This window comes from Chelmon rostratus, chromosome 8 (genome assembly GCF_017976325.1).
Source record: "Chelmon rostratus isolate fCheRos1 chromosome 8, fCheRos1.pri, whole genome shotgun sequence".
Classification (NCBI taxonomy): domain Eukaryota; kingdom Metazoa; phylum Chordata; class Actinopteri; order Chaetodontiformes; family Chaetodontidae; genus Chelmon; species Chelmon rostratus.
This window is the reverse complement of record NC_055665.1, coordinates 14,155,380-14,169,822: the sequence shown is the minus strand read 5'-3', so window position 1 is coordinate 14,169,822 and position 14,443 is coordinate 14,155,380. Positions and strand designations below refer to the sequence as shown.

Here is a 14,443-nt window from a genome sequence, read left to right as displayed (position 1 = left end):
AAACACACCAAAAAAAAACCCCTCCGAAACCAAGCAAATCTTCACTTCTGATGAGCTATAACCAGCATACTGTACTGTTTTGCTACCAATCATTTTGTGTCGACCAAATGGCCGAAGGTTGTATTTAGTTTAGATATTACTTTAAATGCAATAGAACCTCTGAGTAAACTATTTTTAAAAGTTTTTTGTTGCGGTTACACCTGTTTTTACTTTTATTATGAAAAGCATCTTCACTCATATCCTGTTTTATTCGACTTGACGCATTGAATCCTGGTTTGGCTGCTCATGTGCATGTGTTGTTGAACGGAAAACCGCGTCCTCTGTTGGTATAGCTGTCCGCACGGCTCCATTCATGGTTTTCAAAGTAGTTTTTAGATTTATGACGAGGACGTTTTTATTATTTTGTTCATTACTTTCATTATTTTATTTATCAAATTTGTTTTTAGGCCCTTTTTGTAAGTTTTTCTCAATCAAACTAGTCTAAACACCAAAAGGTAAAGATCCAAAGTTATTAATCACAGAACCATTAACTAGATCTACCTTCACACAGGTTTATGATCATACAGAAATCAGGATTAGAGGAGCATTCATGCTTCACTGCTTCAACCCAAATTAGATTGTGGCTTGTTAAAGAACTGAGGCTTCCCAAGTCCTGTGGTGTCGAGGGATAAAACATGAGAGACAATTAATAACATTGCTTTTTAGTGAACGATTATGCTATTTGTCTGTGTGCTAACCACACACACTGAGAGGCTGTTCATTATAATTTCCATTATTTGTTTTAGGCTTGCACGGATCAGATGCTAAAGATAAACCTTTGTTTATAAAAGAGAACCAGGAAGAACATGCTGTACTTTCACCCACCAGACATCAAAAGCTCTTCAGCTGTTATACAGTTTGTTTCCTTTGGCAGGGTGTTAAAGCAGGGCCTGCTGCATACACTGTAACCACAGCCAGACCTCTATTGTTCTTTGTTGCAACATTTCCCCATAATGCAATCAGTCATGATGACTTGAAGTTCACTTTGGTTGTAATTCTTAATTGTTGCATTGAAGGTTTTCTGTCCAGGAGGATTTGAAACTTGTTTGGTCATGGAAGGTTCTCCTCTTTTGTCTTGTGGCTTTGTTGCTATGTGCACACACTGTAGGGCCAAATGTTTTACCTTCTGTGTTGGAGCTTATCAGTCTTGTTGGTATGATTTTTTGTCTTTGCTCCCAACCCATGTTGACACACAGCCATAAGTTAGACAGATAGATAAATACTTTATTCATCTCCGAAGAGACACTTGCAGGTGCCATTTTCCTTTTAGCTTTGGAGAAAAAAGCATGTAAACCACATTATTGTTATAGTAGTAGTTAGTAGTAGCAGTAATAGTAGTAGGCTAGTGGTAGTGGTAGTCGTCATCAGTAGTGGAATGTAATTAAGTTTATTTACTCAAGAACCATTTCCATTTTATGCTCCTTAACACTCGTATTCACCACATCTCAGAGGCAAATGTTGTACTTTTTACTCCACTACTATCTTTTTATTCTGCTCCTTTTTACCTGACAGCCTCAGCTACTACTTTTCAGGATTAAAGTATTACTACAAATACTTTAAGTACATTTAGATAATACTTACATACTTTAACATAAGGAGGGGTTTCAATGCAGGACATTGTAGTGAAGTATTTTCAAAGTGTGGTATTAGTACTTTTACTTAAGAGAACTACCACTCCACCACTGGTACTAGTAGCCTCATCATATAATAATTATTCTATTAATAATAATTGTCATCTAGAGGACTTTTCCCAGTCATCCCTGTAAAGTCCTTGAGATGTTCTCTGAACATTCTGCAACGACAAGTTGGGGCATTTTATGATGCTTTGGACTCTGGGAAACAGCCAGATGTTTGATGTCCTGTGTGTGCAGAAAGCCTTTTTAACATCATGTATATTTTGAAATTGAGTGGCTTCAAGGTGTTCTCTTATTTGGTGTGAGATTTGGTTGGACAGCATGAAAATGTGTTGGCAACCCTGTGTGATGTCAACCAAAAATGCAAAATTATGATGTATTACTAGATTTCAGTATTGAGGTACAATTACGTTAATGATTTTGCATTATACTAACCTAAAAACCTCTTACTGGGAATCATGAGGAAGTTTCACAGCAACACAGAGTGAGACAGAGAGCGTCCCCATAACTATAGAAATTGACAGTCACTCCTGTCTGTGCAAGGAGAAGAAGGGATGCTGCTGAATCGCTTGCTGCTGCATGGTACTGCTGTTGCACTGTTGACTAAAATTGAAGTAAATTGGTGAGCCAGCCAACTAACATGTCCACTCAGATAGCATTTTGCCAGCGATAACAAACTGGGGTTGGCAGCTGGGGTGGCCACACACTGAGGTATATCCGCCCTGAAGTTAAATCACACAAGGGACTTAGTCTTGTCCACCTTAATATCAAGAGCCTCCTGCCCAAATTAGACTTTGTCAGCAGTGTAATAAACAAATCAGACCCAGGCATTCTGGTCCTTAAACAAACCTTCAGAAAAAAAAACTCTGTTATTATGAATGATGCCGGTGGCCACTCAGTAAACTTCAGTCAGCATCCTGTTACTCGTGTTTGCACTCTGCAGGTGTGAGCGGGCTCCTGTGGACAGTGACATACATAAGACTCAACTCTGAAATGACAAGTGAATGCTGGAAAATGATGCCGCATGGGAACGGCAGATCGTGGTCACTACGATGAGGAAGAGGAGGAGGAGGCGGAAAAGACAAGTCGACTGGACAGCCTTACAGCGGCATGAATGTGGTGCTGGTGTTTTGTAAATATTCCGCTCCAGTGCAGATTACCTTCAAACTGAGGAGATGTCACCATGATCTTTGCATGTTATCTAGGAAGTAGCTGTTATAACAGCTGGAGTCAATCACTCATTGCTCCTGTCAGTGCTGCTGTCAGAGAAGTAATTACAGTGTATGCAGTCAGCCTTATCTTTATCCTCTATTACCTAAACAGAGGAGCTCTGCCTGGAAGAACATAAGAGACATCTATTCTCTGCACTACTGGAAGAACATCTCATTTTCTGCGAGCGGTGCTATATGATAGTGTCCCAGTTTCACTCCCATACCATGATGAATGTGGAGTGCAGCTATATTGCTCTTCCTGTCAGTTTGTCTGCCATTTGGCTTCTCACAGACGCAGGAGCCTTAGATCACTGTCTGCGGTTGACAAGATGAGCCGACACATTTGCATAGCTCGCTGATGGAAGCTTCCTTTGATCCTGCTTGCCGTGCCTAATTATCACCATTGCTTTATGCAGCGTGGCTCCCAGGGTTCTGCCTCTTTACAAGGTATCTCTCCTCATCCTCCCTCTCCCACTCCCCCTAACATCCCTCTTAAATGGATGACATACATATGCGATGCAAAAAAAAATAAAATAAATAACCAACTCAGACCCAAAGCAGAAACAACTACTGTTACAGTTTCTGACAGGCTAGTTGAGGCTGGGAACACACAGGGAGCGAGGGAGAGCTGAAGTTGTATTTTAGGGGCAATGTTCACTTGGATAAAAGACCTGGTTTATCATCAAAGGCTGTCATGCGAATGAAGAATTGAGAAGCACTGACACAGCTTCAGTTTTATGGGTGTTTGTACAGAGGATGTGGATCATCATACTGGCAGAAGAGCAGGGTCTTTCAAGACTTTCAAATCATCTGAAAGATTATAGCAACATAAACCATAACATCTTTAAAACTTGAGCTCAGTTTGTGATTCGATGCTCAAAGAAATGAGCGATGGTTTCCTTGGGTTTTTGTGCAGGTCTGCGCACTTTCTTCTCAACATGCCTATAAGTATGTGTGTAAATTAATCCCCTCCCATATGTGAATCACCATTGGCACATGCAATGATATTCCATTGCTTTCAGCCATGTACCTGAACAACGGTTGAGAGGATAAACATCAGACTGTTTGTTTTGTTTGGAGTTTTCTGACATTTCCAAATGGCTCGAAACGGTGATAAAACCCTGCAACAATAAGGCTTTTGACTTTTCTTCCTTCTCAGTCTTGATTGCCTTTTAACAGCTGCCTGGTTTTGGACCGACTACAGTCAAAAGAAAAGGGCCTCCAGACAGAGCAATTATGGTTTTATTTACCATGCCCGTTCCTACAGCTCTCCCTTTCTCTATCTTTCTTTTTTCTCTCCACTTTGTGATCATCGATCAGATTAGAGAAAAGTACAGGTTCCTCGTGCAATTCATCTCACATAAAAACTTCACTGGCGTATGAAAATGGCGGGCGCCAAACAATTAGGCGTAAAAAGATACTGTGAAATTAAAGGGATATTTCACACAAACAACAGGTATGCTTCTTTAATGAAATGAGGGGAAATCCATTCTGGGTTTCTTATAAAATGCAATGCTTCAAAAAAATCTGTGCTTGAAGGTCTTGATTAGACTATGAAGAGAGTTTAAATATTTTGCTTGATCCTAACGACAGACTTTAGACAGTAAAATCCAATCCACCAAATTTCCATGTGAAACTTAATAAAATACCCGCAAAAAAAGTCATTTAGAAGGTGATAGAGATTAGGTCTGAGCAGGAATGAAGCGTGTGAGTAAAAAATGCAGGAACAGCCTCCAGAATCCACTTTTGAAGTGGAGTGAAAAAGCTGTTGCCCAACAACAAACAAAGGGCACATTGTCTGAAGCCGGCAGCTGACATGCAAAGCAGCAGAGCATTCACAGAATGCAAAACATGTTCATATGAACAATGGAGGCACTGATCTGTTCATGTAAACCGTGCGTACGACTGATACATTTCACAAGTGAATCATCTTTCAACACTTTTTTTTTTGTTGTTGTTGTTTTTCAAATCGGTGGCAGCCGTGCGCAAACACACAGTCAGACATTATATCACTTTGAGTCTCCGTGCAGGAGTCTGTCTCAGAAGCGAGTAATGTGTTATCTCCGCAACTGCGCAAGCTGGAACAGCCCTTTTTACTTCAACGTCCACAAATGTACATTTTATATTTGTTTCTGATTTTACTCAACAAAGTTATTCAGATAGCTTACAGGAGACGGCCTGAAGGTCAGCTGCAATCTTTTACCGCTGTGGGTATTTTCACTCACTGCCCTTATTGTGATCATGCATATCATAAAATACACTACAAACACAACACGGTAGTCAGAGAATGTTGATCTTTACCGCATTTCTGATGCTTCATTGTCCACTGAGACCTCTGGCCCATCATGAGACTGCTTTTCATCCCTGCCCTTTCAATGGGACACCCCCAACAAACTCCACAGACTTGAGTTAATGTGTATGCAGTGATATGAATACAAGAAAGTAACTAATGCCAGCGCAAATCTGAACAACCCCTGGAGGTACCTTACTGGGAGGTGTTGTGGTATCCACAGGAGGAGGACATTGACAGTTTAACAACCTGCATTATGGACTACAATAACCTCTGTGTGAAAAACACAGTGCCTACCACCTAACTAAAGTTAATTAGTGCCTAACTAAAAGCCCCACTGAACGAGAAGAAGAGGGCTTTTAGATCTGGGGACAAAAATCAGCTCAGGAGGGTGCAGAGGGGGCTGAAAAGGGAGATAGGGAGAGGCAAAGGCAGCAACAGGAGGACGCTGGAGGAGCGCCTTCAGGGGAACATCGGAGAGGTCTGGAAAAGGCACCCAAAAAAGTCAATGGTTTGTCTCTAGCAAATTTCCAACTGTATTACTTGACAACACACATCCACAAAATTTGTTTGTGTTTTGGTTTAAACCAGCAGATCTGGAGGAAAGCAGGTGGGAGGCTCTTCTTAACAAAATTCACACATGTTCAACTTGTGTGTGTGTTCAACTAACAGGTTTGTGTGTGTGTGTGTGTGTGTGTGTGTGTGTGTGTGTGATACCTCTTGTTCAGGTGCTGCTCTGGCAGCGGCATCTGCTCAGTATTGGCTTTTGATAGGAGGATGGCACCCATCAATGCAGCCACCTTGTCATGACCATCAGACTTGAAAAATGTTCTGTTCTCAATGCAATGTTCTCACCATAATCATGGACAACGCCAAAAGCATACCTGGAGTCAGTGTACTTTTCTCTTTGATTTAACCAGGTTTAACCAAGCTAACAGCCCCTATCAGTTATCAATTTAAGATATCATCTTTTTGGCATTAGCTAGCTAATTGCTGAACGTTAAGCTTCTGCCCACGTTCCTCTGAAAGTCTTTCGCTTTTTCATTACTGTATTGAAACTCTTTGGTTTTTATGTTTGCAACTGCAGGCAGTTGTAGTACTAAGGAAAATAGTACAACTGGATAATTGTTTCTCAGACGTTGCAAGTAAATAATGAATAATTATGTTTGCTACAAGAAATCTCTATTTTCATTATCCAGTTAATGACTGTGGCGAACTCCAAGTGGGTACAATAAAGATGTACATAGATTAGAAAAAAAAGCAGATATCAAAAAATTGGAAACTATTTATTTTAAATCACAAAAGGTTAATCCTGTTAGTTGTCTTCCGGAATTGTTTGTGAAAAAAAAAATCAACAATCAATACACAATCTCTTTCTTCATTCTCTCTGGCTTTTTTATGTGCAACTTACTGCACTGTGATGAAATATAACTAACCACTACTGTCCACCAGAGGGCTGTATTACAAAGCAAGATTGATGGGTCAGTGAGGTATGTTGAGCCTAAAGCCAGAGTTTACAATGTCACAAAGGTGGCACTCTTTTAACCTGGCTATGCAGCACTTTAAACAAATGATAAGTGAATGTAGTGATCTTTTTACAATGCTGGAGCGACAGTTTTAGTTAGTTTTAGTTTCCCCACAAAACCTGTTAGTTAGATGTTAGTTAGAGGAGAAAGGAGGAGTAAAGCTGTGGACATTAAAAATCAAAATTCAGAGCTTTAAAAGCAGCATTCATCACTTGGAGTAGTTAACTACTGTTTACAACGGTTACGTTAGCTTAACCAAAAGGCACTTTTCCATTTCGTTAGCTAGGTAAGTTGGCTGTGGATGTGTAACATAGCAGGCTAACGTAAACATCCCTCAATGAGAAAAGGAAAACAGTTGAAAGGAAAACTGAAACTATATCTAACACCATTTATGCTATCAATCCTTTAACGGGCAGCAATCAAAGTTCTGGTAACTAAGACACTGTCAACGGTTCGCTGTGCAGTCAAAAGTCAAATAGTCAAATCCCCCCCGCTGATTAGTTAAACCGGAAATACATCGTTTGTTTTTTGTTATCACATCCGCCTGCAGCCAGCGCTGTTGTTGCAATGGTTTGCTGCAGCTAGAGTAATGTTAGCGACCAGTAATAGCATATGTTGAATAAACATAATATACTTCGGATATAAATACGGAGATATGGGGAAAAAACACAAGAAACACAAACCGGAGTGGAGAACGGTTGATGGTACATGAGTGCACATTTTACTATTACATACCGCACCGCTTTTGTTCCAGCTAGCTTCCAGTTAGCAATCTTAGCTTAGCAAGATAGCTCAACTGGCATATAATTTAATACAAGTATATTGGTATTGTGGCTGTGCTAGTAAGTTATAGTTAACTCAGTACGTGTGTTAACTTATATCTGATTTTTAAGTGTTGTATTATTTTGAAATTTCAGTTTGCTCTGTAATTCCATTTACGTTACCAGTTAAGCTAAAACACCAGCTATGAATTACCTCCAATAAAGCAACACAGTGGAATACAACATAAACTAAATTTTCTACAAACAGAGAACCTACAGTTTATTGCATGTACTTTTTTTTTTTTTTTTTTTTTTTTTTTACAATATAGAACCTATTTGGTGTATGAAGTAATGGCAGATTAAACTAACAGTGTTCCTACCATACAGTGATGTGTGTAAGACTTCAGTTCACTACGGTTTTAGTTTTTCAATGAAAGTGTATGCCTTTTATATTTGTCCTCTCTTCTTAACTAGTATTGGTACTGGTTCTGAGGTGTGTTAATTAGTTTGCCTGGTTATCTAAAGGGAAATCTTCTTAAAGAGGATGTTTCACATTATTAAGCAAGTCTCAGCTTTCATGCAATATGGGGAGAAAGAAAGATCTTTAAAAAGAGTGAAATAGTGCCATGTCTTGTAAAAAGAAGAACTTACCAGCCACTGAAACACCATTGACTCCTTGTTTGCTATGGACATAAAGGGAGAGAAAAAAAATCATGGAGTGGCCGTCATCGTCCCCTGTCACAACCCTATTTAGCACCTGTACAGCATCCTTAAGCAGAAGATGAGAGTTGAGGCAGTATTCCTCAAAGCAGCATCTCTGGGAGACAATGCTGGAATCCTCATTGATATACAGGCAGAAAATGTACGAGCTTACAAGTTAAATGGATCAGAGAATAATATGTAACTTGATATGTAAATGTTCTTTATTTAAATTGCATTTGTTTTTGTTTTTTTTTTTAAATTACCTGAACAGATTTCTGTTTCAGATTCATGATGACCTTTTTTTTTTTTTTTTTAATTCTGGCATTTCTGATAGCAGTAGTGATTTAGACTGGAAAGACACAGAAGAGAACAGAGGAGAGAATGTGTATAATAATTATGAAAATACGTAGTAACACAGAAACATTGTACAAATGGCAACATAATTCCACATGCTCACATAGTCCTCCCACAACTTTTCACTTTGTACCATGATTCCTTTCTGACTTATCAGCTTCATCTTGTTTGTTTTGGTTGCAGACTATGAAGACAAGGCTCTTGAGAAGCCCCTGAAGCTTGTCCTCAAAGTTGGAGGCAGTGAGGTGACAGAGCTCTCTGGTTCGGGCCATGACTCCAGCTACTATGATGACAGATCAGACCACGAACGGGAACGCCACAAAGAGAAAAAGAAAAAGAAGAAGAAAAAGTCTGAAAAGGATAAAGACAAATATGTGGATGATGAGGACAGAAGGCGGCGGAAGGTTAGTTTAAAGAAGAATACTCTCCCTTATAGTGCCTGCCTTTTTTGCCACTGTAAGTAAAAAATTGGCTTTCATCCCATCCAATAGGAGGAAAAGAGGAAGAAGAGAGAGCGAGAACAGAATGAATCAGAAGCAGCAGCTGCTACAGCTGCCACCAGTGCTGGTGTACCTGTTGAACCTTTCACTTTGTCAAAAAGTATAAGTATTGGATTAGAGGTGAGTAAATTTAAGCACGAGAATATGACCAATAAATTCTTACTCATTTCATTAACAAGCCACTCACAGTATGACTATCTCACAAGCCTGAAGAGAAGAAAAAGAAGAAAGAGAGAGAGTTTGAGATCGAGCCTGAAGTAGAGGAGTTTCACCCCAGTGTGAAGGTGGAAATAGAACAGCAAGGAGACAGACCGGTCCGAGCATGCAGGACACAACAAGGTAAGAATGCCTGACTACGAGGACACCATCAGATTTTTTTGGCAAGTAAAAATTACTTTGAATTTGAGCAATTATTCATTTGTAAATGTGCGAATAAATCTGTGTTTTTTTGTTTGCCCAATGTAGAGAATGAGTCCACTCCTCGCCAACAACTGCTGGAGCACTTTTTGAGGCAGTTGCAGAGGTGAGGAACACTTAAGTCTAATCGTTGTATTCACCTGTAATGACACCATTCTGTTGTCACTAGTGCCACAGCGCTGCTCCTGAAGAGTCAATACTAAAAAGATCCAGAAGCATGAAGAATAAGGATTAAGTAAGGGTTAAGGGTGAGGGTGATATATTGTCTCTGATGATGAGTTCTCATGTTTTTGGGAACCACTTTTCCACTAACACAAAGACCATCTAGCACAAGAAACATCACAAATTATTGGACATATTGCCACGAATTTTCGTGAACAAAGCTGCACCGCCAAAACCTTTTAGTTTTGGACACTTTGAGATTTCTATTTTATTCCATCTATTCCACCCTCAGGTCAAAATGTCACCTTTGCATACAACTTGTCCCATGGTCTTATTGACAGATGAATATTAAACTAGCTGAGCACATGCATTGATTCATTGTCCACTGGGACAAAGCCCCTTTTCATTTTCATGACTCTAAGAATAACAGCATTTGCATTTGTTGTTTGTTCTGTGCCACACCTACATGCTAAATATTGTCAGGTGCAAGAAACATTGCTGCTTCTCCAGGCTGTCACTCTTTAATCTATTTGAGCATTTAGTATTGTGAGTGGAGCACAGACTTAAGCTTTTATTATACACTATTCTTTAAGTCCTGTTGTAGCAGACAAGTAATGTCTGACCTTATTGATGTATTAGCCATAGTTTGCTATCAACACATTCATATTGATCATATTGGCTGGACAGATAACGTGCCCTAGCATGATCAGACAAGAACACTTGCACTCAAAAAGACAAGCCTAAACAAATGCTAAGGTTGGTGCTGTACTAAATAACACGGATGGTGCATCTCTTGTGTTTCTAGGAAAGACCCCCATGGATTCTTCTCATTTCCTGTAACAGATGCGATTGCTCCTGGTTACTCGATGATCATCAAACACCCTATGGACTTCAGCACCATGAAAGACAAGATTAGAAACAATGAGTACAACACAGTTACAGAATTCAAGGTGAGGATACTTTCCAATACAAAGAAAGAGTACAAATGGTGAATAATTATTTGTTTTTAGAGTATGATAAAATTACAAACCTACTTTTTGGCCTTCAGGCGGACTTTAAACTTATGTGTGACAATGCCATGGTGTACAACCGACCAGAGACTGTCTATTACAAGGCTGCCAAGAAACTGCTCCATACAGGATTCAAGATGATGAGCAAGGTAATGATGTCAAACGGAATAAAGAATAAACAAGTGAGTTATACTGTGTGTTCTATAGTAACCCACCCCTCTTATCAAGTTGACACACAGCTTTGTCCACATTAGCTGTCTTGTGGTGTGACTTCATTGAAAAGTAATTTACTGTGACATTTATGTTAGTGCTTCGCTTCTTTTTGTTTTAGCTTTTGATCACATATTTTTACATGTAATGTTTCACTACAGGTAGGTATGGAACACCTAAATGGAATAGATAAAAATATGTAATATATCAACATATAAAAGAGGAACTTATGGAGTTTGTTGTTTGTCGATTCGTATCAGAGAAAGTCTACCCTAAAATAGTTGTCCATAAATTGTAGACTTTAGTTTTAATTTGTGAGTTTAAACAAGGTTGACGGACAGCAGACAAACACAGACTGCAGTAACAATGTCATCTAGGGTCAAATCATGGCACTGCTCCACATACAGTAAGTAGTGGAATATATTCAGAGTACTATGACATTTTCTAATCATGAGCCCTATACACAAATAAAACTAGTTTGGATGTAGCAACCCAAACAGACTCAATACAGGAAGTCAGTCTCTAATGTCATTAACAGTTGACCAAGGGTGGATTTAAAACATCACTGTCATCACACTCAACTTTCAACTGTCCCTTTCTATTCGATCTGTTCTCTTACCGTATTTACAAAGACAAAGTTAAGTGTTTTTCCTCTACACTGTGCACAGGAACGGCTGTTGGCTCTGAAGCGCAGCATGTCTTTCATGCAGGACATGGACTTCACCCAGCAGGCAGCCATTTTGGGAGATGAAGACCTCACAGCTGATATACCTCCTCCAGAGATAATCCCCATGCCAGTGGAGTCTGCTAAGAAGTCAAAGAAACAACCAGTCAAAGACATGAAGGAAGTCATTAGGTATTCCTTATTTGTGATATCTAGATTAAATTTGACTTTTTTGTGTACATTTAAAGAATGAAAGGTAATTGGAAACACCAGTGGGGAAGTCCTGAGTGTTTCATGTTCTGTGATTCAACACCCTGTCAGTGTAATGAAGCGAAAACACTTGTCACGTCTGGTATTTCAGTTATCTGTATGAACCGGAGGGGAACGCTTGCAGCTTGACTGACAGCACAGCAGAGGAGCATGTTCTGGCGCTCGTCGAGCATTCTGCAGATGAAGCTCGGGATAGAATCAACAGATACATGCCTAACTCCAAGGTTTTCCACCTTACTTGTTGTGTATTCCCACTCATACATAATGTTTCTACCACTTGGAGCAATGTTTCTTAATATAAAATGACAAAGTGTTTGAAGGCTTCCACACTTGAGGAGGTCAATTTTGACCGAGGTGTGCTGTCAAAGCAATTGTGTGTGTGGGCTTGTCATCTTGTCAGAGTAGTTTGTATTGACAATATATATTTTCTGTTCTGTGATTTCAGATGGGCTACTTGCGTAAAGAGACAGACAGTTCTCTTCTATATAATGTTGTCAATCAGCTTGATCCTGATGCAGAAGGTTTGTTGTTATTGTGTAGTCTTTTAAACATGTTTTAGAACTCTGTGTTCATACACATTTACACTGGATTAGCATATATGTGATATCTGAGAAAGAAATTGTTCTTCATTTTTTGCAGAAGAGGAGACTCACAAAGTGGATCTGAGTTCCTTGTCAAATAAGCTTCTACCTGGATTAACAACCTTGGGTTTCAAAGATGACAGGAGACACAAAGGTTTGCCATGAAGTGCACTTTTGTTGACAACAATTACTAATTGCCATAAAGTCTATGACTTATAATGGATATGCTTTTTTCTTGTTCTGTGTAGTAACATTTCTCAGCAGTGCCTACAACGTTCAGACCCTTCAGAAGAACTCCATCTTTCCTGACCTGCTGTCTGATGAGGTGGACATGCTTTATTCAGCCTATGGAGATGAGACAGGGGTACAATGTGCTCTCAGGTAGGGGGACTTTGCTGTCAAGATCAGACTTTGTTTGAAATGAATGGGGGAAAAATGCATCCCCTGTTTTCAGCTTGTAATTTTGTTCACTTTCACCCTCAGCATACAGGAGTTTGTCAAGGGCTGTGGAAGCGTCACAAAGCACTGGGTTGACAGGCTTCTGGACAAGATGACAGCCGGCGATCACCTTAAAGCTGTCAGTCAAATCCGACAGGTATCTGACTTGTTATTAATATATCATCCTCTCAGACTTCAAGGTTGTCTTGACCAATCCTACCACAGTCTGGTTTCTGCAATGAAGGCCTGACATGTGTATGACCTTCTATTTCAGAAAAGAAACATCGTGCTGAAACCTGATGAAACCAAATCCAGCATTTGTGACATTCAGGTATGCTGTAGTTGCTTTTAAAAGTGAAGGTACATTTAAATAGTCTTCCGACTGTCTGATTGAAGCTGTATTTTTGTTCAGATGGCAGATGGCACTGGCCTGGGAGAGAGTGGCTCAGTCCTGGACTTCATATCAATGAAGAACTATCCTGATATGTCTCTGGATATGTCCATGCTGAACTCATTAGGTGATTATCCCCACTGACAATCCTAAGTAGCTGCACTTACTTGTACACCACTAATCCAGTGTAACCCAGTTAAGGTAGTAAGCTATGTCAAATGGAGTCCATGTAAACACTAAGCTTGAATTATGTTAATGTGATCATGCTTGTAGCCGTAGTAAGCACAACACGAGATAAGATGTGAGGAGTTGCAGTATTGAAGGGCATTATAGCCTAAATCCAATTAAAACTCTCTGGAAGTTTTATACTACATTTTGTAACAAATGGTGTTGGATATCATCTTTCTCTGCAAATACATCTTTGTAATTCTCTCCAATCCTAAAGCTCGGTTATGTGTACTTGCAAGCCAGGACCTCACTAGAATAGGTGTACATTTTTTTCTTTAGTTCATTCTTTTAATTTCCTGCAATGATCTTACATTCTTTCTTCATCAGATAAAACAGTGAAAAAAGAGCCAGGAAACGAGGAGGGCCAGCACTTTGACGATGCAGACAAACTCCTGCAGGAGTTTCAGGAGGCTCAGGGGGAGAGAGTCGGCTCCAGACCCTCATCCAACCTGTCCTCCCTCTCTAATGCCTCAGAGAGGGACCAGCACCACTTAGGTATCTGCAATAGGAGTAAGATTACAAGATTAGGTGCTCAGAGTGGAGCACTGCTCATGCTATTTAGTTTAGTTTTTGTTTGATTAAACATCATATCATTGTCATTAGTAAATATCAGCTATATTCACAGATTAGTAACATCCATGGAACAACATAAGAACCATATTTTCTTTTATCCACAGGGAGCCCATCACACCTGGGCGTGGGGGACCAGTCTGAAATGGTTCACGATCCTTACGAGTTCCTGCAGTCTCCCGAGCCAGAGAGCACAGCCAACAGCTGACCACACACACTGCCATTTTGTTATGCTAGTGTTAACAGTATAGGGGTACTCAACCTTGGACTGTTAAAACACTGTACAGACAGTAGGAGCCTCTGACCTGTTTTTAATACTGAATATGATTGTACAGAATGTTCGTAGTGTAATCGTATGGTTTTGTATGAGTGCAACACTTGGAAAATAAATGCTTGCTTCTGTATTTGTAAATGTGAGTGGTTCAATAAGCAAATACTTGCAATGCAAAAACTATTATCAGCAGCATTACCCATGTTGTGGAAGC

The 14,443-nt window shown here is 39.7% G+C and overlaps 1 protein-coding gene across 1 annotated transcript; it reads left to right on the top strand.

Moving 5' to 3' along the window:
- The first annotated feature begins 7,252 nt into the window (after positions 1 to 7,252).
- On the top strand, positions 7,253 to 14,356 carry brd9 (bromodomain containing 9). Its single transcript, XM_041942728.1, has 17 exons — positions 7,253 to 7,404; positions 8,701 to 8,921; positions 9,009 to 9,137; positions 9,224 to 9,356; positions 9,483 to 9,540; positions 10,402 to 10,546; positions 10,645 to 10,755; positions 11,485 to 11,672; positions 11,842 to 11,974; positions 12,196 to 12,271; positions 12,390 to 12,485; positions 12,580 to 12,712; positions 12,815 to 12,926; positions 13,044 to 13,100; positions 13,182 to 13,287; positions 13,716 to 13,883; positions 14,066 to 14,356. Exons 1-17 carry the CDS (start codon positions 7,356 to 7,358, stop codon positions 14,164 to 14,166), a joined length of 2,016 nt encoding a protein of 671 aa, XP_041798662.1. The 5' UTR covers positions 7,253 to 7,355; the 3' UTR covers positions 14,167 to 14,356.
- The last annotated feature ends 87 nt before the right edge of the window (positions 14,357 to 14,443 follow it).

Excerpts from the sequence above, each read along its gene's own strand:
- brd9 (XM_041942728.1), top strand. The coding sequence starts at position 7,356 with ATGGGGAAAAAACACAAGAAACACAAACCGGAGTGGAGAACGGTTGAT. Across the intron at positions 10,756-11,484 it reads GATTCAAGATGATGAGCAAG|GAACGGCTGTTGGCTCTGAA; the intron begins GTAATGATGTCA and ends CACTGTGCACAG. Across the intron at positions 13,288-13,715 it reads GTCCATGCTGAACTCATTAG|ATAAAACAGTGAAAAAAGAG; the intron begins GTGATTATCCCC and ends TTTCTTCATCAG.